Source organism: Lepus europaeus, chromosome 11 (assembly GCF_033115175.1).
Source record: "Lepus europaeus isolate LE1 chromosome 11, mLepTim1.pri, whole genome shotgun sequence".
Taxonomy (NCBI): Eukaryota; Metazoa; Chordata; class Mammalia; order Lagomorpha; family Leporidae; genus Lepus; species Lepus europaeus.
This window is the reverse complement of record NC_084837.1, coordinates 115292498-115315976: the sequence shown is the minus strand read 5'-3', so window position 1 is coordinate 115315976 and position 23479 is coordinate 115292498. Positions and strand designations below refer to the sequence as shown.

Sequence of the window (23479 nt, the reverse complement as noted above, 5' to 3'; positions counted from 1 at the left end):
CAGGACTTGAACGGTCACTGATAGGGATGCTGTTGTTTCAGATGGCAACTCAGCTCCTGCACCATCATGCTGGCCCTTTGCCTTCGTTTTTAAATGCCACCTTTTTAAAAAGTTGTTAAACTTTAAAAAAAAATCATACAATAAAATCCTGTGAATTTTAAAACATAAATTTGTGTAACCTTCACTATCATATAAACTCCTCATGATAATCCTTGTCTTCATATACTCTGATCTGCCCTACTTCCATACGTTGTGGCTATCACTTGCTTGTTCTCTACGGTTGTTCCTGCCTGTTTGAGAATGTCATAAAAACGGAATCATGTGTTTGCAAAGTTTTGAGGCTGATCTTTCCTTATTTAAAAGTTTTTCTTTGTGATTTATCCAGGTTGTTTTTTTAAGGAAACACAATAAAGCTTTTTGTATTTCAAAAAATACCACAAATTGAAGATTTATTAATTTGAAAGGCAGAGACAGAGATGGAGAGAGAAGGGAGGGAGGGAGGGAAGAAAGGAGGGAACCTTTCATCTGCTAAAAGGAAAAGTAAAACTTCAAATTCATAAATGACAGAGTCTTGTACAAGAAAATGCTAAGAAATACTAGTGGACTTCAGGGGCCGGCGCTGTGGCATAGCCACCGCCTGCAGTGCCCATATGTGCACCTGTTCAAGTCCTGGCTGTTCCACTCCCAATCCAGCTCTCTGCTATGGTCTAGGAAAGCAGTGGAAGATGGCTCAAGACCTTGGGCCCCTTCACCCGCATGGGAGACCTGGAAGAGACTCCTGGCTCCTGGCTTCAAGTTAGCACAGCTCTGCTGTCGCAGCTAACTTAAGGAGTGACCCAGCAGATGGAAAACACCCCCCCCCCCCCGCCGCGCCTCTCCTTCTCTGTGCAACTCTTTCAAATAAATAAATAAATCTTTAAAAAAAAAAAAAAAAGAAAGAAAGAAAGAAAAGAAAAAGAAAGAAATAGGCGACTTCAAAAACTGCAGAGAAACAGAATTAAAAGATAAGTTTACTTCGGGGCCAAAAAAACACAACAATTTGACATCCATGCAGGGTTTTTTCATAATATGCATCTTCCACTATGTTTCAAAGCATCCTTGGACACAAAAAAAAACTATTTGAGAGGTAGCCATTTGAGGGTTAAGACGCCCCTGGGTACAGCTCCGGCTCCATCTCCTGACAGGCCTTCTGCTAAGCAGAGTCTGACAGGCAGTGTTGATAACAAATAATCAGGTTCCTGCCACCCCTGTGGAAGACCTGGATTCAGCCTGGCCCAAACAAGGCCACTGTGGGCATCTGGGGAAGGAAACAGCTGAGGGGAGATCTCTCTGCCTCACACTCTCATTATTCATCTGCCTCTCAGATAAATAACTAATTTTCGAATGTTCAAAAATTATCTGAGCAAATAAACTCAACAAGTGGGGGAAAAAAGCAATATAAATCCATTATATTTGTATCTACTAGCAATAAAAACAAGCAGCATTTTAAAAATTCCATCAACAGTAGCATCAAAAAGAATTAAAATGCAAGGACTGGTACCATGGCTCCTCAGTTTAAACTTCTACCTGGGATGTCCAAAACCCATGTCAGAGTGTCACTTCAAGTTTCAGCTACTTCTTTTTTCTTTTTCTTTTTTTTTTTTTTTTTTGAGATTATTTATTTGAAATAAATCAGAGTTCCAGACATAGAGAGAGACCAAGAGACATCATCCATCTGCTGGGTCACTTCCCAGATGGTCACAATGGTCAGCTCTGGGCCAGGCCAAAGCCAAGAGTCAGGTGCTTTCTCCAGGTTTTCCATGTTGGCATCAGGGGCCCAAGCACTTGGGCCATCTTCCACTGCCTTTCCCAAAATCCTCGCTTCCAATCCAGCTCCCTGCCAATGCGCCTGGGAAAGCAGAAGATGGTCCAAGTCCTTGAACCGCTGCACCAATCAGAGACCCAGAAGAAGCTCTCGGCTTCAACTTGGCCCAGCCATGGCCACTGTAGCCATTTGGGGACTGAACTGTGGATGGCAGATTCTCTCTCTGAGTGTCTCCTCTCTGCATAACTCTGCCTTTCAAAATAAATAATCCTGAAAAATAAAAAATGAATTCTTATATACTTACCACTTTTTGTGGTCTTTGAAAGAACATTTCAAAATCTACTCGGGAAATTCCCAAGTATATAATACATTACCACAGTCACCATGAGGAAAATAGGTCTCCCAAGCTTACTCCTCCCATCTAACTGAAAGTGTGTGTGTCTCGGGCCACTCTCCCAACCTCCAGCTTTTGGTCATCACCAATTTATAATCTGTTTCTATACCTCTGACTTTTTTCAGATTCCACATATTAAGTGAGATCATATGGCATCTGCCTTTATGCATTCCCTGTCCTTACAACACTTGATAGTACTTTTAAAACCATCGAAAACTAAACATTTTTCTCAATTCCAAGAATATTTTCCCCAGTCACTTATTTCTACAACCTGATTCCAGACAGGACTCCTGTACCATGATTTCATTTAACATTTATCTCCCTCTCTATCTGAAAGCTAGACAGGAAAGACTGAGAAGGAAGGAAAAGACGGATGAGACGGACACATAGTTCCCATCTGCTGGTTTACTACTCTAATGCTCACAACAGGCAGGGCTGGGCCAAGACAGTCAGGAACTGGGAATTCAATCCAGGTTTCCCACGTGGGTGTCAGGGACCTTGAGCCATCACCTGCTGCCTCCCAGGGTTTGTATTAGCAGGAAGCTGGAACAGGGAGTAGAGTCAGGACTCAAACCCTGGCACTCAGATATGCGATGCGGTCATTCCAAAAGGCATCTTAACCACTTCACAAAAATACCTGCCCCTGCTTCTCCCTTCATAAGGGGACAGATATGACTCTACTCATTTATTTCTTTGTATCATTAATGATCCAAAAACAAAGACCCTCTTTTTTAAAAAAAATACTACTATCACATTCTTCAATCTTCACACTGTCTTTTTGGTTTTCCCATCTTTTAGTTTCCCTAAAAATTTCAGTTTTACTAAAAATTACGTCTATATTTCCATTTCAATTTCTCCCACCTACCAAAAATTTTGCAAAGATAAGCTTAACAATAATATTTCTATACCCTTACCTCCAGCACTGGTCCGGCTCCAAGAATAATCTGTTCTACCCCACTGGCAAACCCTTTCTGACTTAGAGCAGTCAGATGGTGAATAAGAAAGTTCGTGCTTTGAGTCTTCCCAGAACCACTCTCTCCAGAAATGACAATGCACTGGTTTCTCCGGCGCTGGAGCATGGCGTGGTAAGCTACATCCGCCACGGCATAAATGTGCGGCTCAAGCTTGCCCAACTGGTGGTTATCGTACATTTTGACATACTTAGGGTTATAAATAGGAAGAAACTTGAATGGGTTAATAACTATTAGAATACTGCCAACATAGGTATAAATTTTTTCTTGCTTAAAGCGATTTCGTAGATTTTCTAAGAGAGTTTTCTCATTCAAATCAGGTAGACTACACAAGTCATCAAATTCTTTCTGCTGTGGCTGAGGAAGAAAACCCCGCTCCATCATCCTGCGCCGCTCCTCTGTCACCCGCAGCCATGACTGCAGACTACCGTAGTGGATAGATCCGTCGAGGTTTTTCTCTCTCAGAAGGAAACGGTAGTCCTCGCCACTCAGGCGATTTTCCAGAGCCATTCGAGGCCACAGCAGCATTCGCTGCACTGGACAGTCTGTTGGATTGAGTATCCATTCTTCTCCCCCAAATTCCTTTACCTCGGCCAAAACGTAACATTTTGTTTTGTCAAGACGAAGTCTGTCTATAAGACAGTCGATCACCTCGGCAGCTGTGGAGCTTTTCCTAGCAGGAACTGGACAGTAGATGGTCCCTTCTGAAATGGTCCCAGGATAGACCCGCAACGTGTGCTCACTATCCTCCAGGCGTCGTCTCCCTCCATCACTCACGCTCATATTGGACCCTGTCCCATCAGCACGGGCGGTGTGTCTCCAGAACTCTGCAGACCATCTTCTCAGCACACGAGCTGCAACAGGAAAGAGGTGAACATTCAGCAGCCAAGGGACGCACTGCTTTCCAATGCTCAGGAAAGAAAATAAACATGCTGATTACATCTTTTAGAATACAAAATCCTAACTCTTGCAATAGGAATAGTCCTGAAAACTGTCTCACTGAGACTACATAATATTAAGTTTTACTTTCCAAATCAAGGTGCTTTCCAAAATAACTCACAAAAAAAAGATTGCTTTTTTTTTTTTTTGGACAGGCAGAGTGGACAGTGAGAGAGACAGACAGAGAGAAAGGTCTTCCTTTTCCATTGGTTTACCCCCCAAATGGCCGCTGCGGCCGGTGCACCACGCTGATCCGAAGCCAGGAGCCAGGTGCTTCCTCCCGGTCTCCCATGCAGGTGCAGGGCCCAAGGACTGGGCCATCCTCTACTGCCTTCCCAGGCCACAGCAGAGAGCTAGACTGGAAGAGGTGCAACCGGGACAGAATCCGGCGCCCCGACCAGAACTAGAACCCAGGGTGGGCCGGCGCCGTGGCTCAACAGGCTAATCCTCCGCCTTGTGGCGCCGGCACACCGGGTTCTAGTCCCGGTCAGGGCACCGATCCTATCCCGGTTGCCCCTCTTCCAGGCCAGCTCTCTGCTGTGGCCCGGGAGTGCAGTGGAGGATGGCCCAAGTGCTTGGGCTCTGCACCCCATGGGAGACCAGGATAAGCACCTGGCTCCTGCCATCGGAACAGCGTGGTGCGCCGGCCGCAGCGCGCTACCGCGGCGGCCATTAGAGGGTGAACCAACGGCAAAGGAAGACCTTTCTCTCTCTCTCTCACTGTCCACTCTGCCTGTCAAAAATAAAAAATAAATAAATAAATAAATAAAAAAAAAAAAAGAACCCAGGGTGCCAGCGCCACAGGCGGAGGATTAGCCCAGTGAGCTGCAGAGCCGGCCATCATTCTCATATTTCTAAGCATTTCAGAAGTTCAGTTCATCTTCACAATGCTTCCCTGAGGGTGGTTTTTATCACCGTTATCTTCATGTTACAAATGAGAAGACAAGTGAGAAAGATTACATAACTTGCCCAAAGTCATAACTAGAATGCGATAAGGTTAAGATGGGAAGCAGGCAGTCTAGTCTGGCCCACAATATAAGCCCACAGAACCATTTGGAGTAGCCTTGCCAAGGCAACCACAGGTGGGACTCAAAATTCAATAAATTTACAGCAAGCTAATTTTTAACCCAGTAATTTTGTATGGCCTGCAACTGGTATTATCAATATCTTAAATGGCCCTTGGTAGAAAAAAGATTCCCCACTCGTGAAATACCATTATTTCCTGGTAGACAGCAGATGGCCCAAGTGCTTTGGGCCCCTGCCACTCGTGTAAGAGACCTGGATGGAGTTTCTGGATCCTGGCTTTGGCCTGGCCCAGCCCCAGCTGTTGCAGCTATTTGGGGAGTAAAACAAAAGACACAAGATCTCTTTCTCACTCTCTTTCAAAAAAAAAAAAGTTTTCCTATATTGTCTTCAAAGGCCTAAGCTTTAATTTGTTTGTTTTTTGAAGGCCTCACCTTTCAAGATGCTTTAAGACAGGGCTCTTAATTTCTTTTACTCCAACTCTGATTATCAGCACCACACTGAATCCTCTGCTCCTTCCCCATGGATTTAAAATGCCCCTTTGTCAATTTTCCAAGCTCTGCACTCTGTTCCACTGATCTATTTGTCCATCCATTCTTCTATTAATTTTGTATTTTCCTGAACATTAGATGGCTTCATGTTTTGAGAACTGAAATTAACAGTTGTACTTTATTTATTGTTTGAAAGGCAGAGAGATGACAAAGACAGGCAAAGAGACAAAGATCTTCTATCTGCTGGTTCACTCCCCAAATGCCCACAACAGCTGGGTCAGGCTGAACCTAGCAGCCCAAAACTCCACCCAGATGGAGTGGCAGAAATCCAAGTACTTGACCCTTTACCTGCTGCCTCCCAGCATGCACACTGGCAGGAAACAGAATCAGAAGCAGAACCAGGAACTTGAACCCAGGCATTCCAATATAGAATGTGGGCTTACCAAGCAGCATCTTAATCAGTGCACCAATGGCAGCTTCCCTGTGTACTTTTTACGGGATATCATTTTGTTTTTCATACAAACACCAAAAATGCACTGTTCACTAATTTTTAAAAACAAACACATTGGGGCCAGCACTGTGGCATAGCAGGTAAAACCACGGCCTGCAGCGTCAGCATCCCATATGGACACCGGTTTGAGTCCTGGCTGCTCCACTTCCAATGCAGCTCCCTGCTAACACACCTGGGAAAGGAGCAAGGGATGGCCCAAGTCCTTGGGCCTCTGCAACCATGAGGGAAATCCAGGTGAAGCTCCTGGCTCCAAGCTATTGCGGCCATTTGGGGAGTGAACCAGCGGACGGAAGACTTCTCTCTCCCTGCCTTTTCCTCTGGCTCTTACAAATAAATAAATCTTTTTTAAAAACATTCATCATCTCTCTCTCTCACTATCCACTCTGCCTGTCAAAAAAAATTTTTTTCATCATAATAGTTCCTTTAAAATTAATAATTTTAATATTAATATTAAAGAGTGTTCAAATTTCTCCAGTTATTGCTATTCCAGGATGTTCCCTGGATAGTAGGTTCCTCAGTGTAAAGCCACATTTGTGGCCGCCTAAATCCCGACATACACGACTTCATACAAGCTCTGGCCTCAGACAGCAGTCAGCAGCAAAGCCTCACAATCAGGATGCTGTGGCCTGTACACTGCAGAAGACAAACTAGCTAACTACAATCCAATCCCTGCAGCTGTATAACATGACAACCCTAGAAATAAATTCAGAATCCTGGCCTACGGTTTTCAATCGTAAGTCCTAGCCCTAACTGCCTCCAAAGGCAAACCTGCAGCTACTTTACCTGCAGGCCCCTAGCAATATCCCACTCATGGCATTACATTCTATTCTCTTTCCAGAACAAAGAAATTCATCTTCTTTTAAGCCCTACTTCTGTCAATTTGGTATTTTTTTTCTTCCTGTTATTTTATCAATCGTTTGATATTTGAGAAAAGGTTGCCTCAAATTATCAAAAATCCATCTTGATGGCATGCCCATCCTAAGTCTCTTGAAAAATCTACATTTGTAATTCCCAAAGGTAAGCACTGATCACAATCCACTGGGGAATCTTTTTTTTAAGATTTTTATTTTTATTTATTTGAGAGGTAGATTTATAGCCAGTGAGAGGGAGAGACAGAATGAAAGGTCTTCCATCCACTGGTTCTCTCCCCAAATGGCCACAGTGGTTGGTGCTGGGCCAATCTGAAGCCAGGAGCTTCTTCCGGGTCTCCCATGTGGGTGCAGGGGCGCAAGCGCTCAGGCCATCTTCTTCTTCTTCTTCTTTTTTTTTTTTTTTTTTTTTTTTTTTAAAGACAGAGAGGTCTTCCATCCACTGGTTCACTCTCCAGATGGCTGCAATGGCTGGAGCTGTGCTGATCCGAAGCCAGGAGCCAGGAGCTTCTTCTAAGTCTCCCACACGGGTGCAGGGGCCCAAGGACTTGGACCATCTTTTACTGCTCTCCCAAGCCACAGCAGAGAGCTGGATCAGAAGAGGAGCAGCTGGGACTAGAACCAGCACCCATATGGGATGCCGGTGCTTCAGGCCACAGCGTTAACCCACTAGGCCACAGTGCCGGCCCGCAGGCTATCTTCTACTGCTATTCCGGGCCATAGCAGAGAGCCAGATCGGAAGTGGAGTAGCCCGAACTTGAACTGGTGGCGCCCATACGGGATGCCAGCACTGTGTCATGGTGCTGGCCCCTAATGAATCTTTTAAAAACCTACATTTCCAGCCCCAGTAATAATTCTAAGTCAGGTAAATCTAGGCCATTCTGTTACTACTCATCCAGAGGTACCATCTGGGAATCACTGTATCACCAAGTGCTCGGGAACCACTCTCTACCTGCTACTATTCTTCCCGCATTGAAAGCTACTGGCAGGGTTCTTTGAGACAGCCACCAATCACCACAGAGTTGTCCAATCACAATCTGTATCTTGTCCTCATGTCAACATCCCACACGCACAGCACCTGATGAAGGCAGCCACCTTCTAGTTCTTGAAACTGCTCTCCCAGGACGGTTACTTCTCTTTCAATCTCCCTGATAGGTTTACTCCTTTCCCAACTCTCTAAAGAGAGCCACAACACCATTCTACAAATAAAAATACTACTCTCTATAGTTTTCAATACAGTGTTCTTCTATGTGGTTGATTATTTTTTAAGATTTTTTTTTTTTTATTTGAGAGGCAGAGCTACAGACAGACAAATGGAGAGAGAGAAAAAAACATCTTCCATCTGCTGGTTCACTCCCCAAATGGCCACAGTGTCCAGTGCTGGGCTGATCTAAAGCCAGGAACCAGGAGCTTCCTCCAGGTCTCCCACACGGGTGCAGGGGCCCAAACTTGGCCATCCTCCATTGCCTTCCCAGGCCCTAGGCAGAGAGCTAGATCAGAAGAGGAGAAGGGGCCGACACTGTGGAGTAGCAGGTTAAAAGCCCAGCCTGCAGCGACGACATCCCATATGGGCGCTGGTTCAAGTCCCAGCTGCTCCTCTTCCGATGCAGCTCTCTGCTATGGCCTGGGAATGCAGTAGAAGATGGCCCAAGTCCTTGGGCTCCTGCACCAACATGGGAGACCCAGAAGAAGCTCCAGGCTTCTGGCTTCGGATCAGCTCAGCTCTGGTTGTTGCGGTTATTTGGGGAGTGAACCAGCAGAATGGAAGACCTCTCCCTCCCTCCCTCCCTCCCTCTCTCTCTCTCCCTCTCCTTCTCTCTGTGTAACTCTGACTCTCTGACTTTCAAATAAATAAAATAACTCTTAAAAAAAAAAAAGAAGAGGAGGACGAGCAGCTGGAACACAAACTGACACCCATACTGGATGCAGAGACCACAGGCAGAGGCTTAGCCCACTACCCCACAGTGCCAGCCCCTATTATGGCTGATTCCATTGTCCCATCTCCTATGTACAGCTTACTCCTTTACCTGATATCTTTGGGTACTGTCTGCACTACACTGTCAGAACTGAGTGGTTCTGACAAAGACCATACGATCCTGAGTCCAAAATTCTACCATCCAGCCTTTCGCAGAAAAGACTGCCAATCTCCATTTTAAGATAGCCAGTAAAAAAAAAAAAAAAAAAGTGTAACATTACTACATTTTTAATACCATTAGTTGAACTTAACTCAAAAGAAAGGAAAAACAGAGAGGAAAGTCAGAACAAAGGAACAAATGGAAAAACTGAACGTATCAGTAACTGTAGTAAATGTAAATGCTCCAGTTCAAAGACAAAAATTGTCAAAGCAAATTATTAAAATCCAATTACATACCACTTTCAACAAGCACACATCAACAACATGAGGATACAGAATCCAAAAGTAAAAAAGGAGGGGGAAATACACCATGTAAATACCAGCCAAAACAAAGTTGGTATCATCAAAGTATCAAGCAAAACAGAAAAAAGAAAAGTTGAATTAAGTAACTTTTAAGTCCCTTTTAGGTTTTGGGGTTCTATTTATTTATTTTCATTGTTTCTGAAAGGCAGAGAGCAGGACAGAAAGAGATTCTGTCTGCTGGTTCACTCCCCAAATGCCCGCAACACCCAAAGCCGGGCCAGGCTAAGACTAGAAGCATAGGAATCCATCTGGGTCTCGCACCAGAGCGGCAGGGACTGAGCACTTCAGCCGGCATCTGCTGCCTCCAACCATGCACACTGGCAGGAAGCTGGGCTAGTAAGGCAGACAGAATTCAAACCAGGCACTCCAATACAGGATGTGAGCATCCCAAAAGGTACCTTATCTGCTATGCCAAATGCCCAACTCTCTTAAGTTCCTTTTAGCTGTTACATGCTATATCTAGGTATAGGTCTAAGATGAGTCTTGAAGAGAAGTAGAGAACAGAAAAAAAGGCCATAAAGAGTGAAGAAAAAAGGCAGTGGACACAACAGTGAAGATGCCACTTGGGACACTTGCATCCTACATTGAAGTGCCAGAGTCTCTGCTCCTAATTCCAGCTTCCCGCCAATTCATACACTGGGAGGCACGAGATGATGGCTCAAGTAGGGGGTCCCTGCCATCCACATGGGATTTCTGAATTGACTTCTCAGCTTCCAGCTTCAGGCTGGCCCAGCCCTGGCTTTTGCAGTATTTAGAGAGTGAACAAGCAAATGGAAGATCTGTTTCTCTGTCTCTCTCTTGCTCTCAAATGAATAAGAAAAAAAAATTTTAAAGAAATTAAGGGAGAATAGATAAAGCAGCAAATAAGTAGACAGACCAGCAGAATGGCTATCACCCAAAAATCAAAACACAGTAAATGCCAGTGAGGGTATGGAAAAAAATGGTGTAGTGGGTAAAGCTGATGCCTGTAGTGCTGGCATCCCATACGGGCGCTGGTTCGAATCACAGCTGCTCTACTTCTGATCCAGCTCTCTGCCATGGCCTGGGAAAGCAGTAGAAGATGGCCCCAAGTCTTTGGTCCCCTGCACCTATGTGGGAGACCTGGAAGCAGCTTCTGGCTCCTGGCTTCAGACTGGCACAGCTCCTGCTGTTGTGGCCATTTGGGGAGTGAACCAGATGACTCTTCCTTCCTCCCTATCTCCCTCCCTCCTTGTAACTCTGCCTTTCAAAAAAAAAGTAAATTTTTTTTAATTTAATTTAAAATAAAAAAATAACTTCGGTCCCTACCACCCACCCAAGGAGACCAAGACAGAGTTCCCAGCTCCTGGCTTCAGCATGGCCAGCCTAAACTATCGTGGGCATCTGGACAGTGAACCTGCAGACAAGTGCTCTCTCCCTCTCTGGAGACAGAAGCTTGCTCATTCATTCTCTCTTCCTCTCCCTCTCAAATAAATAAAACAAAATTTTTTTAAAAGTACAACTGAGGGGCCGGTGCTATAGCATAGCAGGTAAAGCTGCTGCCTGCAGTGCCGGCATCCCATATGGGTGCCAGTTCAAGTCTCGGCTGCTCCACTTCCAATCTAGCTCTCTACTATGGCCTGGGAAAGCAGTAGAAGATGGCCCAAGTCCTTGGGCCCCTGCACCCGCGTGGGAAGCCTGGAAGAAGCTCCTGGCTCCTGGCTTCAGACTGGCACAGCTCCAGCCGTTGAGGCCATCTGGGGAGTGAATCAGCAAATGGAAGACTTCTCTCTGCCTCTGCCTCTCTGTAACTCTGCTTTTCAAATAAATTAATTAATTAAAAAAAAAGTAATTGAGTAAACTTCTGGATATCTTTCACTACCTTGGTATTTGTTATCATAACTTGAGAAAAAAATAGATTTAAATAAGGAAATTATCACATTCCAAATTCACAAAACTGAAAAATGAGATTTGAATAATGAGATGCTTCTACTGTTAACCAGGCAGAAATGTGGAGAGGGGTTTTCAATACTGAACGAAAAACATACAGAAAATTGTATGTAAACGTATACACACATAAGATAATTGACAAAAACACCGGTCTTTTGATAAATCTTTAATGTTCTTTTTACAGCTTACACCAAAAGTTTGAAGTATATTACCTCATTTGAATTGGACAGCAATTCTCTAAGATAGTGAATAAAGTATTATCTTTCAAATCAGAACATTAAGGCCTAAAGAGCCTTATCATGAAGATAGAGATATGGTAATGATGGCATTTCAAGTCAACAGGGAAAAAACTCAATAAATGATGGGGGAAAACTCATAATTTCAACACAAAAGAATAAAATAATTCATACAAAGCATTAAGTAAATAACAGGTACTTATATAGCAATGAAACACTATTGTATTTTTTACAAGAAAATTTAATATTCTTTTGATTCTTCTCCTAATGCAGTTTCTACAAAAGTATACAAAGAAAGGGAAATAATGTGGTAAGAGAGCTGCTGTGGCCTGTAGGGTGTGGTCCAGGACGGGCCATCTTATGATGTTATTTACTGGACTGAGTTAGAAGGGCCTAATTATAGAGGAAAACTGTGGTGAAGAATGAAAACAAGGAAAACAGAGTGGCCTTGAATTAGAAGTTCAGTTAAAAGATTAAAAAAAAAAGAAAGAAAAGAAACGAAACGAAGGATTTTAATGCAGTGTTCTATTTATTAGTAAAATTTAATTTTCAAGAAATATACATTAATACTTTGTTCAGATCCATTTGAAAGGCACAGTGGCAGCCAGACAGACACAGAGAGAGCTCGTCTATCTGCTGGCTCCCTCTCCAGATGGCTGCAATGGCCAGGTTTGGTCCACGCCAAAGGCAGCAGCCAGGAGCTCCATCGGGTCTCAGATACAGCTGGAAGGGCCAAAGTCATCATCTACTATTTTCCCACGCAACAGCCAAGGCTGCACAGATGGAAACCAAGAGCTCAGCCAGGTCTTCCACTTGGGTATCACGGACTCAACTGCTTGAGACATCACCAGCTGCCAACCAGTAGCACAGTAGCAGCAACCCAGAACCTAGACTTGAACCCAAGCACTATGATGTAGGACACAGGCATCCAAAGTGGCATCTTTTTTTTTTTTTCTTTTTTTTTAACAGGCAGAGTTAGAGAGAGAGAGAGACAGAGTGAAAGGTTTTCATTCCGTTGGTTCACCCCCCAAATGGCTGTTACAGCTGGCGCGCTACGCCGATCCAAAGCCAAGAGCCAGGTGCTTCCTCCTGGTCTCCCATGCGGGTGCAGGGCCCAAGCACTTGGGCCATCCTCCACTCTACTTCCGGGCCACAGCAGAGAGCTGGACTGGAAGAGGAGCAACCGGGACAGAATAGGCATCCCAACCGGGACTAGAACCCAGGGTGCCCATGCCGCAGGCCCGGGGGATTAGCCTAGTGAGCCGCAGCACTGGCTATCTTTTTTTTTTTTTTTTTTTTAAAGATTTATTTATTGGCCAGTGCCGTGGCTCACTAGGCTAATCCTCCACCTGCGGCGCTAGCATACCGAGTTCTAGTCCCAGTCGGGGCGCCAGATTCTGTCCCGGTTGCTCCTCTTCCAGTCCAGCTCTCTGCTGTGGCCCAGGAAGGCAGTGGAGGATGGCCCAGGCCCTTGGGCCCTGCACCCGCATGGGAGACCAGGAGGAAGCACCTGGCTCCTGGCTTCGGATTAGCGTGGTGCGCCGGCCACAGAGCGCCGGTCGCAGCGGCCATTGGGGGGTGAACCAACAGAAAAGGAAGACCTTTCTCTCTGTCTGTCTCTTTCACTGTCTACTCTGCTTGTCAAAAAAAAAAGAAGAAGAAGAAAGAAGAAAGAAGAAGAAAGAAGAAGAAAGAAAGAAAGAAAGAAAGAAAGAAAGAAAGAAAGAAAGAAAGAAGAAGAAGAAGAAGAAGAAGAAGAAGAAGAAGAAGAAGAGAGAAAGATTTATTTATTTATTTGAAATGGAGAGTTACAGAGAGATAAAGAGGGAGAGGGAGAGACAGAAATGTTCCATCCACTGGTTCACTCCCAAATGGTTGCCAACAGCCAGAGTTGGGGCAATCTGAAGCCAGGAGCTTCTTCTGGGTCTCCCATGTGGGTGCAGGGGCCCAAGGAGTTGGGCCATCCTCTGCTGCTTTCCCAAGCACATTAGCAGGGAACCAGATTAGAAGTGGAGCAGCCATGACTCGAACCAGCACCCATATGGGATGCCAGAGCTACAGGCAAAGGTTTTACCCGCTATGAAACAGCACGAAGCCCCCAAGTGGCATCTTTTTTTAGATTTATTTATTTGAAAGGCAGAATTACAGAGAGACAGAGGGGAGGGAGGGAGGGAGGGAGGGAGGGAGAGGGAGAGGGAGAGGGAGAGGGAGGGAGAGGGAGAGGGAGAGGGAGAGGGGGAGAGAGAGAGAGAGAGAGAGAGAGAGATCTTTCATCTGCTGGCCCATTCCTGAAGCCAGGAGCCAGAAGATAGAGGAGTTTCCGCTGGGTCCCCTACGCGGGTGCAGGGGCCCAAGCACTTGGGCCATTCTCCGCTGCTCTCCCAGGCTCATAACAGAGCTGGATTGGAAGTGGAGCAGCCGGGACTTGAGCCAGTGCCAATATGGGATGCTGGCACTAGAGGCAGAAGCTTTACCAACTACGCCACAGCGCCGGCCCCCCGATCTGGCATCTTATAACCACTGTGTCTCTGATGTCCTCATGTAAAACAAAGGTGTCACTGCATTTCTGCATGAAAACAAGAAGGCCTTTTCAGCTGGCTGGATCAAGTGGAAAAATTCATTCACAGAGAAGCTGCTTGAAGACAAATCACAGGAGCAGGCATTGTGACACAGCAGGTTACGCCACCACTCGATTTGCATGGCATCCATCCCGTATCAGAGCAGAGGTTAGAATCCCAGCTTCTCCACTTCCTGTCAGCCTCCTCTCACCATTGCATCTAGGAAGGCAGCGGATGATGACCCAAGGATGCAGGGCTGGTAATATGAAGAGGGGACTAGGAGATATAGAGAGGTCATGAGGATTAGCCTTGCTTCTAAACTCCAAAATTGTTCATCTAATTGCTTGGTTCATATTTTGTAGTCTCCCTTGTAGGTTTGGTTAGAGAACAGTTTTTGTGCTGTACAATTTTTGGTATCTAACAGAAACTCAAAAAAATTTTTAAAAAAGTTTGAGTAAGTAGGTGAAACTTTATAACAAAGGGTTGTACATCGTAATACCTTCACTAACAGAATCAACAAGAGATCTCTAGATAAAGGATATTTATACCTCATTACTTAATTTGTAGTAAACCAGTTACCAGGTACCTGAAGCAGACAAGAAAACAGGGAGAGGCTGACAGAAACATATATAACTTGGGGCCAGCACTGTGGCATAGTAGGCTAGGCCTCCACCTGCGGCGCTAGCATCTCATTTGGGCGCCAGTTTGTGTCCCAGATGCTCCTCTTCCAACCCAGCTTTCTGCTTGTGGCCAGGGAAGGCAGCAAAAGATGGCCCAAGTGCTTGGGTCCCTGCACCCACATAGGTGACCCAGAAGGAGCTCCTAGCTCCCGGCTTCAGATCATCTTGGCTCGAGCTGTTGTGGCCATTTAGGGAATGACCAAGCATTTGGAAGATCTCTCTCTAACTCTGCCTCTCAAATAAATATTTTTTAAAAATGAAAGAAACATATATAACTTATACTCAGAAGGAGAAATGGGAGCAAAGTAAGACAAAATGATTCCTTTTTCTGATTTAATGTACAGATTCATAAATTTGTGTCCCTCAAGTTTCTTTCAGGATAACTCTCATTGCACCAACCCTTCTCTTAACCTGGAATGAGACAGATCAGCAGGAGGAGGAGCTCCCCTCTACGGTCGGTCCACCTGTGGCCTCCACATGCCTGCAAACTTCAGGTTTCTTGTTGACAAAACACATACCCTCGACATAAATAAAATGCACATGGCAATGCTGAGACAGCATCATGCTCCACATTCTGAAAGAGTTACAGAGGGAGACACTGAGCGACAGATCTTCCACTCCCTGGTTCACTCCCCCAAATGACCTATACCGCAAGGCTGAAGTCAGGAACCTGGAATTCCTTCTGGGTCTCCCATGGGGGTGACAGGGGCCCAAGCACTTGGGTCATTTTCCACTAAGGATTCCCAGGCACATTAGGAGGGAGCTGGAATGGTGGCGGAGCAGCCAGGACTTGAATAAGCACATGACAGCAGCTTCACCCACACTGCACCACCCCACCAGCCCTTATTCCCCATATTCTTAAACTGTGCACCAAGAATACAACATTTACTAGAATTTAGCCTAGGTGTGTCTCCCAACTCTACTACTTTTGCCCATGGAACACAAGCTTCCATGATGTGCCACTTTCTAGGTACTTAGTGGTTTTTCAGATGCGCATACACTTCACCTGAGGTGTTGCACAAGGATACTTTATAAACTCAACCGTGAATCCTTACCATGAACCAATCATGTGAGCAGGTCTGCGCACAGACCACCTCTTCCTGTCCACTGTATGAGAAGTCTCACAGAGTCCCAAGTCTTTGGCCAATACATTTTTAATTATCCTGATTTTCTGGTCTTTATGTTTTAACTTTTTTATTTATTTATTCCAGAGACAGAGACAGACATACAGGTAGAATGCTCCTATCTGCTGGTTCACTCCCTGCTCCAATTGCCTACAAAGGCCAACTGTAAAAGGCTGGGGCTGGAGCCAGGAGCCAGAATCCAACCAAGTGAGTGGCAAGAACTCAACTACTTGAGTCATCATATTCCCAGGGTCTGCATAAGCAAGAAGCTGGAATCAAAAGCCAGTGCTGGGAACTGAACTGAAGTACTCCAATGTGAGACGTAAGCATTTTAATTGCCAGGCTAAAAGCACACTGTTGACATCTTAACAATGTTCATAATGTTCTTTTATTAACTATTTTTGCTCGGTTTCTTCATTCCAGACAATGAACATTCAAAGACTCTTCAACAAATAAGCATTCTAAAGGCAGAAAAAAAAAAAAAAAAAACCTCACGGAAGCAAATGAACAAATAATTTTAGACAGCCCTAATTTCTTCTTCAGTAAAGGGCCAGATATTAAGTATTTTAAGCTTGAGGGTTGAGTAAAGACTCAGTCACGTACTCAGGTTTTTTGTTTGTGGTTTGTTATACAACCCTTTAAAAACGTAAAAAATATTTTTAGCTTTCAGACAGCCCAAAACCAGGCCACCTGCTGGATTTGGACACAGGCAGTAGTTTGCCTATCATTATGCTCCAGAGCTTAGGTATGCTATTTTAGTTATCAGAAGCACTCAGTGAAGCTTCTCAGAGGTGCTGAAAGGATCTGTAGGAGCCAATCCTGCAAACACATGGGAGAGAAGCTCCAAGCTAACAGGGGCAGGCAGGGTACAATGTCTAAAGCAGGAACTAACTTGGCAGAGAGGCGAAGCTAATGTGGCTGAAGCCAAATATTCAAGGAGGAAAATGATGAAAGATGAGGTCAGAGGTAGGGAGGGGTCAGACTACACAGTACTTTGCAAACTGGAATCTAAATGTGATAGAGATCCTCTAGACTTTTTTTTTAAACAGGGAACGATATAACCTGGTTTATGTTTTTAAAAGATCACTCCGGCCGGCGCCGTGGCTTAACAGGCTAATCCTCCGCCTTGTGGCGCAAGCACACCGGGTTCTAGTCCCGGTTGGGGCACTGGATTCTATCCCGGTTGCCCCTCTTCCAGGCCAGCTCTCTGCTATGGCCCGGGAAGGCAGTGGAGGATGACCCAAGTGCTTGGGCCCTGCACCCACATGGGAAACCAGGAGAAGCACCTGGCTCCTGGCTTCAGATCAGCACGATGAGCCGGCCGCAGCGGCCATTGGAGGGTGAACCAACGGCAAAAAGGAAGACCTTTCTCTCTGTCTCTCTCTCTCACTATCCACTCTGCCTGTCCAAAAAAAAAAAAAAAAACACTCCAACAACCTGAAAAAAAAAAAATAGATTAAAAGAGGTAGGGAGGAAAGAGAAGCAGAGAAACCAGCTAGAAGTGGCTGCAACCCAGGCTAAAGACAGTGACAGTTGCAGACTAGCAGCATTGCTGACAGAATGAAGAGGATGGACTGGGTATGTGTTCTGGACATACTAATGGATTAGGGTTAAAAACAAACACAGCATCTAGCTTTGTCTAACCAGAAGCAACTTGGTAAATACTAAAATGGGTACGTTCACTGAGAGGTGCTGATTTGTTGTTTCTAAGAGGGAAAGAGGTAAGTACTTAGCAAAGCAGTTAAGCAGCACCTGGAATGCCCGTATCTCCTATCAGAATACCTGGTATAAGTCCTAGTCACTCCACTTCCCATCCAGCTACCTGCTCATACGCCTGGGAAAGTAGGAAATGGCACCAGCCCCTGCCACCCATGTGGGAGATGTGATGGAGTCTGGGCCCCTGGCTTTGGCCTGGACCAGCCCTGGCAAATGCAGCTATTTGAGTCAATCAGCAAATGGAAGATTTCTCTCTCTCTCTCTCTCTCTCTCTCTCTCTCTCTCTCTCTCTCTCTTTCTCTTCATCCTTTTCTTCTCTCCATCCCCCCTTCCTCTTTCGCTATCACTCCGCTGTTCAAATAAATAAATGTTTAAAAAAAAAAAAAAAAAAAAGGAAGAGAGTCAACCAAGAAGCCCACATGATGGTTAAGCCACAGCCTGCAGCGTTGGCATCCCATATGGTCACCCAGTTCAAGTCCTGGCTGCTCCACTTTTTTTTTTTTTTTTTTGACAGGCATAGTGGATAGTGAGAGAGATAGACAGACAGAAAGGTCTTCCTTTTTGCCGTTGGTTCACCCTCCAATGGCCGCTGCAGCTGGCGCATTTTGCTGATCCGAAGCCAGGAGCCAGGTGCTTCTCCTGGTCTCCCATGCAGGTGGAGGGCCCAAGCACTTGGGCCATCCTCCACTGCCTTCCCGGGCCATAGCAGAGAGCTGGCCTGGAAGAGGGGCAACCGGGATAGAATCCGGCACCCCAACCGGGACTAGAACCCGGTGTGCCGGCGCCACAAGGCGGAGGATTAGCCTGTTAAGCCACGGCGCCGGCCATGCTCCACTTCTGATCCAGCTCCCTGCTAACGTGCCTGGGAAAACAGCTGAGGGATAGCCCAAGCGCTTAGGCCGTTGCACCCATGTGGGAGACCCAGAAGAAGCTCCTGGCTCCTGGCTTTGGCCTGGCCCAGTCGCAGTCGTTGCAGAATCTAGGGGAGTGAACTGGCAGATAGAAGATCTCTCTTTCCTTCTCTTCTGCTAAAACTCCTCCTTTCAAATAAATAAACCTTAAAAAAAAAAAAAAAAGTGGGACCAGTGCTGCGGAATAGCAGGTAAAGCTACCGCCTTCAGTGCTGGCATGCCATATGGGCGCTGGTTCAAGTCCTGCCTGCTCCACTTTCGATCCAGCTCTCTGCTATGGCCTGGGAAAGCAGTAAAAGATGGCCCAAGTCCTTGGGCCCCTGCACACACATGGGAAGACCTGGAGGAAGCTCCTGGCTCCTGGCCTCGGAACGGTGCAGCTCCAGCTGTTGCAGCCAATTAGAGAATGAACCAACCAGCAGATGGAAGACTTCTCTCTATATACTTCTCCTCTCTGTGTAACTCTTTCAAATAAATAAACCTTAAAAAAAAAAAAAGAAAAGAAAAGAAAAGAAAAAGAAAAAGAAAAAGAAAAAGAAAAAGAAAAAGAAAAAGAAAAAAAATGACTCAATGTGTCTTTGGCCACACTATCAAAACTATCTATAGGACAGTGAATGGAAACACTGTGTAAGTAAGCAGATAGACAACCTGGGCACAAATGAGAAAAGGACTAGAGATCATGCATGTCTGATAATCCATAGTGTATGGATAGCATATTAAGCAATCAACCAAATACACTCACATACAGAGACTGCACACAGAGAACGGACACCCTGGCTAAGCCCTGATAGTGCCAACATACAGTGGTCAAGCAAATAAAGTAGTCAAAATTAGAGCAGTAATGACTTAAAAATGCATAGTTTTAACACTAGTAGGAGCAGGAATAAAGGTTAACTCTTAAGAGTACATATTGTGTACCAAGCTACTCATTTGAGTCATCAAATCTTCAAACTTATCTAAGCACTGTTACCCCAATTTTCAAATGATGAAAATGAGCAACAGAGCTGATGACACACCTAAGCAGAGTAAAACCACCAGGCAAATGAAGGGTCATGAAAGACAGGCACTGTATTCTAAGATGCAGCAAGGGAAGTCAGGTGCAGACAGAGAAATCATCTACGGACTTACAGACAGGAAAATCATCTGTGACTGTCCTGTACTCAATTTTCAGTTGTGTTTGGTCGAGTGTAATCATATTTTTCAATTTCTTCATGCAACTAATGTTAGTGTGAGAGAGTAACTTAACATATAAAAGTAACTTAAAAACAGCTTCTGGCACAGGGTAAGCAGCATGTAAGTTTGATAAGAACTATTATTATCATTATTACTGACTATTCTCTCATCTCCTTAAGAAATCTTCCCTTTTAGAATCATTCATGGGAGCTGATGCTGTGGCAAAGTGGATAAAGTCACCACCTGCATTGCTGGCATCCCTTATGGGTGCCAGTTCAAGTCCTGGCTGCTCTACTTGCAATCCCACTCTCTGCTATGGCCTGGGAAGGCAGTGGAGGATGGCCCGAATCCTTGGGCCCCTGCACCCACATGGCAGACCTGGAAGAAGCTCCTGGTTCCTGGCTTCAGATCAGCTCAGCTCCAGAGTGAACCAGTGGATGGAAGATTTCTCTCTCTCTGCCTCTGCCCCTCTGTAACTCTGCCTTTCAAATAAATAAATCTTTAAAAAAAAAAATCATAGTAATCTATTCTTATGGTTTTGTTCTCTAACAGTATGAATATTTAAGACTTTGGAGACATAATAAACCATTTATTCTCATAAACTAAGAAAAGATCATATGATAAGAACTATACCAAAATCAACAACTTACAACTCTCCCTAAGATGAAAATCATTTATGGGGCTCCTTTAAGAAGGCTGAATTAGGGGCCAGTGCTGTGGCATAACAGGTAAAATCCGCTGCCTTCAGTGCTGGCATCCCATATGGGCGCTGGTTCAAGTCCCAGCTGTTCCACTTCCAATCCAGCTCTCTGCTATGGCCTGGGAAAGCAGTAGAAGATGGCCCATGTCCTTGGGCCCCTGCACCCATGTGGGAGGCCTCGAAGAAGCTCCTGGCTTCAGATTGGCGCAGCTCCAGCCGTTGCAGCCAACTGGAGAGTGAACTAGCGGATGGAAAACTCTGTCTCTCTCTCTGCCTCTCCTCCTCTAACTCTGACTTTCAAGTAAATAAATAAATCTTAAAAAAAAAAAAAAAAAAAAAGACTTAATTGGGGCCAGCAAAATGGCATAGTGGGTAAAGTTGCTGACTAAAATGCCAACATCCCATATGGGTAACAGTTTGAGTACCAGCTGCTCCTCTTCAGGTGCAGCTAATGTGCTAATGTGGGAAAGCAGAAAATGGTCCAGGTCCCTGGGCCTCTGCCACCCACAAGGAAAACCCAGAAGAAGCTCCTGGCCATTTGGGGAGTGAACTAGTGGATGGAAGAGATATCTCTCTCTCTCTCCTCCCTCCCTCCCTTCCTGTAACTCTGTCTTTCAAATAAATAAATTAATAATAATAATAATAATAAATGTAGAAGGTGGCTGAGTTGAAAAGACTGCCTATCATGAAATATCAAAACATCAAAACCAAATGATAGATTCTGCAACAGCCTTTATGTCTAGGCCTCAGTAAATCTGTGTCATCAGAGCAAACATTTCACTTTTATTCACATCTCAAGGGAATCTAACTTAAAGTAGGAACTTAAAAAATGGGGCCAGTGCTGTGGCGCAGCAGGTTAACGCCCTAGCCTAAAGCGCCAGCATCCCATATGGGTGCCGTTTCTAGCCCCAGCTGCTCCTCTTCCATTCCAGCTCTCTGCTATGGCCTGGGAAAGCAGCAGACGATGGCCCATGTCCTTGGGTCCCGGCACCCACGTGGGAGCCCCAGAAGAAGCTCCTGCCTTCAGATCAGCACAGCTCCAGCCTTGTGGCCATCTGGGGAGTGAAGCAGTGGATGGAAGACCTCTCTCTATCTCTCCTCTCTGTGTAACTCTGACTTTCAAATAAATAAATAAATCTTAAAAAAAAAAAAAAAAAGTAGCTATGTGACCTGAGACAAGTTATTTAAATTTAAATATGCTGGTATTTAATCATGATCTAGTTTTAGGGTCAGCAAAGTTTTTCACTAAAGGGCCATACAGTAACTATTTTAGATTTTCTGGGGTAGTTTACATGGTCTCTGACTCAACACCTCTGTTCTGCTCTTGTAGCATGAAAGCAACTATGCACACAAACTTATCCTCAAGTCACCTGCCTTTAACTCATAAAAGCTAAAATTTACAAAAGAAACTGTAAAGCAGATCTGAGTAGGCATTCCTGTGCTACAGTAACCAAGTGTAATTATGATCCCTAGAGTCTATATCATCACCAATGAAAGTGAGAAGAAAAGCAATACTTACGTCATCTTAGCATGCTAAGAAATTTGTTCATGTAAGGACTTAGACCAGCCATATTCATTGCGGCCATTTGGGGAATGAACCAGCATGTAAAAGATCTCTCTCTCCCTCTTTCTCTGTCACTGTCTTTCAAATAAACAAATAAATCTTTAAAGAAGAAGAAAAAAAAAAACAATAAAATGAAATCAGAGTTCTTCCTGTTAGAAAATACAATGTCAGGGCTGGCGCTGTCACATAGAAGGCTAAGCCTCCACCTGCAGCGCTGGCATCCCATACAGGTGCCAGTTCGGGTCCTGACTGTTCCTCTTCCAATCCAGCTCTCTATTTATGGCTTGGGAAAGCAGTGGAAGATATCTCAAGTGCCTCGGCACCTGCACCCATATGGGAGACCTGGAAGAAGCTCCTGCCTCTTGGCTTTGGATCATCTTGGCTCTGGCCATTGGGGCTATTTGGGGAGTGAACCAGCAGATGGAAGACCTTTCTGTCTCTCCCTCTCTCCATCTCTTAACTCTGTTTCTCAAATTAATAAATAAGATATTTAAATGGAGGGCTAGTGCCGTGGCATGGTGGGTAAAGACACTACCTGTAGTGCCTGCATCCCATATGGGTGCCAGTTCAAGATCCAGCTGCTCCACTTCCAATCTAGCTCTCTGCTAAGGCCTGGGAAAGCAGTAGAAGATGGTCCAAGTGTCTGGGCCCCTGTACCTGAGTGGGAGACCTGGAGGAGGCTCCTGGCTCCTGGCTTCAGATTGGCCCAGCTTCGGCTGCTGCAGCCATTTGGGAAGTGAACCAGTGGATGGAAGATCGCTCGCTCTCTCTGCTTCTACCTCTCTGTAACTCTGCCTTTCAAATAAATAATTAATGGGTGCCGTGGCTCACTTGGCTAATCCTCCGCCTGCGGCGCCGGCACACCAGGTTCTAGTCTCGGTCGGGGTGCCGTTTCTGTCGGGGCGCCAGTTGCTTCTCTTCCAGTCCAGCTCTCTGCTGTGGCCCAGGAAGGTGGTGGAGGATGGCCCAAGTGCTTGGGCACTGCACCCACATGGGAGACCAGGAGGAAGCACCTGACTCCTGGCTTCGGATTAGCGCAGCGCACCAACCGTAGCGGCCACTTGGGGGGTAATCCAATGGAAGGAAGACGTCTCTCACTATCTAACTCTGCCTGTCAAAAATAAAAAATAAATAATAAATGAATCTTTAAAAAAATAGAGAGGCCAGCGCCACGGCTCAATAGGCTAAAATCCTCCACCTGTGGCACCGGCACACCGGGTTCTAGTCCCAGTCAGGGCGCCGGATTCTGTCCCAGTTGCTCCTCTTCCAGTCCAGCTCTCTGCTGTGGCCCGGGAGTGCAGTGGAGGATGGCCCAAGTGCTTGGGCCCTGCACCCGCATTGGAGACCAGGAAGAAGCACCTGGTTCCCGGCTTCGGATCAGCACGACGCGCTGGCCGCAGCGCGCCGGTTGCAGCGGCCATTGGGAGGTGAACCAATGGAAAAGGAAGACTTTTCTCACTGTCTCTCTCT

The 23479-nt window shown here is 45.4% G+C and overlaps 1 protein-coding gene across 10 annotated transcripts in view; it reads right to left on the bottom strand.

The window, feature by feature from the left end:
• MYO9A (myosin IXA) overlaps positions 1-23479 on the bottom strand; it is a 278674-nt gene that overhangs the window by 232520 nt on the left and 22675 nt on the right. For 9 of the 10 annotated variants that reach the window (XM_062206520.1, XM_062206521.1, XM_062206519.1 and 6 more), the window contains exon 2: positions 3113-4023. In XM_062206520.1, coding sequence (XP_062062504.1) covers positions 3113-3952 — 840 coding nt within the window. In that variant the 5' untranslated portion in view covers positions 3953-4023. Of the gene's footprint in view, positions 1-3112; positions 4024-14352; positions 14371-23479 lie in introns of those variants that run through there. The other variant, XM_062206522.1, reaches the window with a different exon arrangement.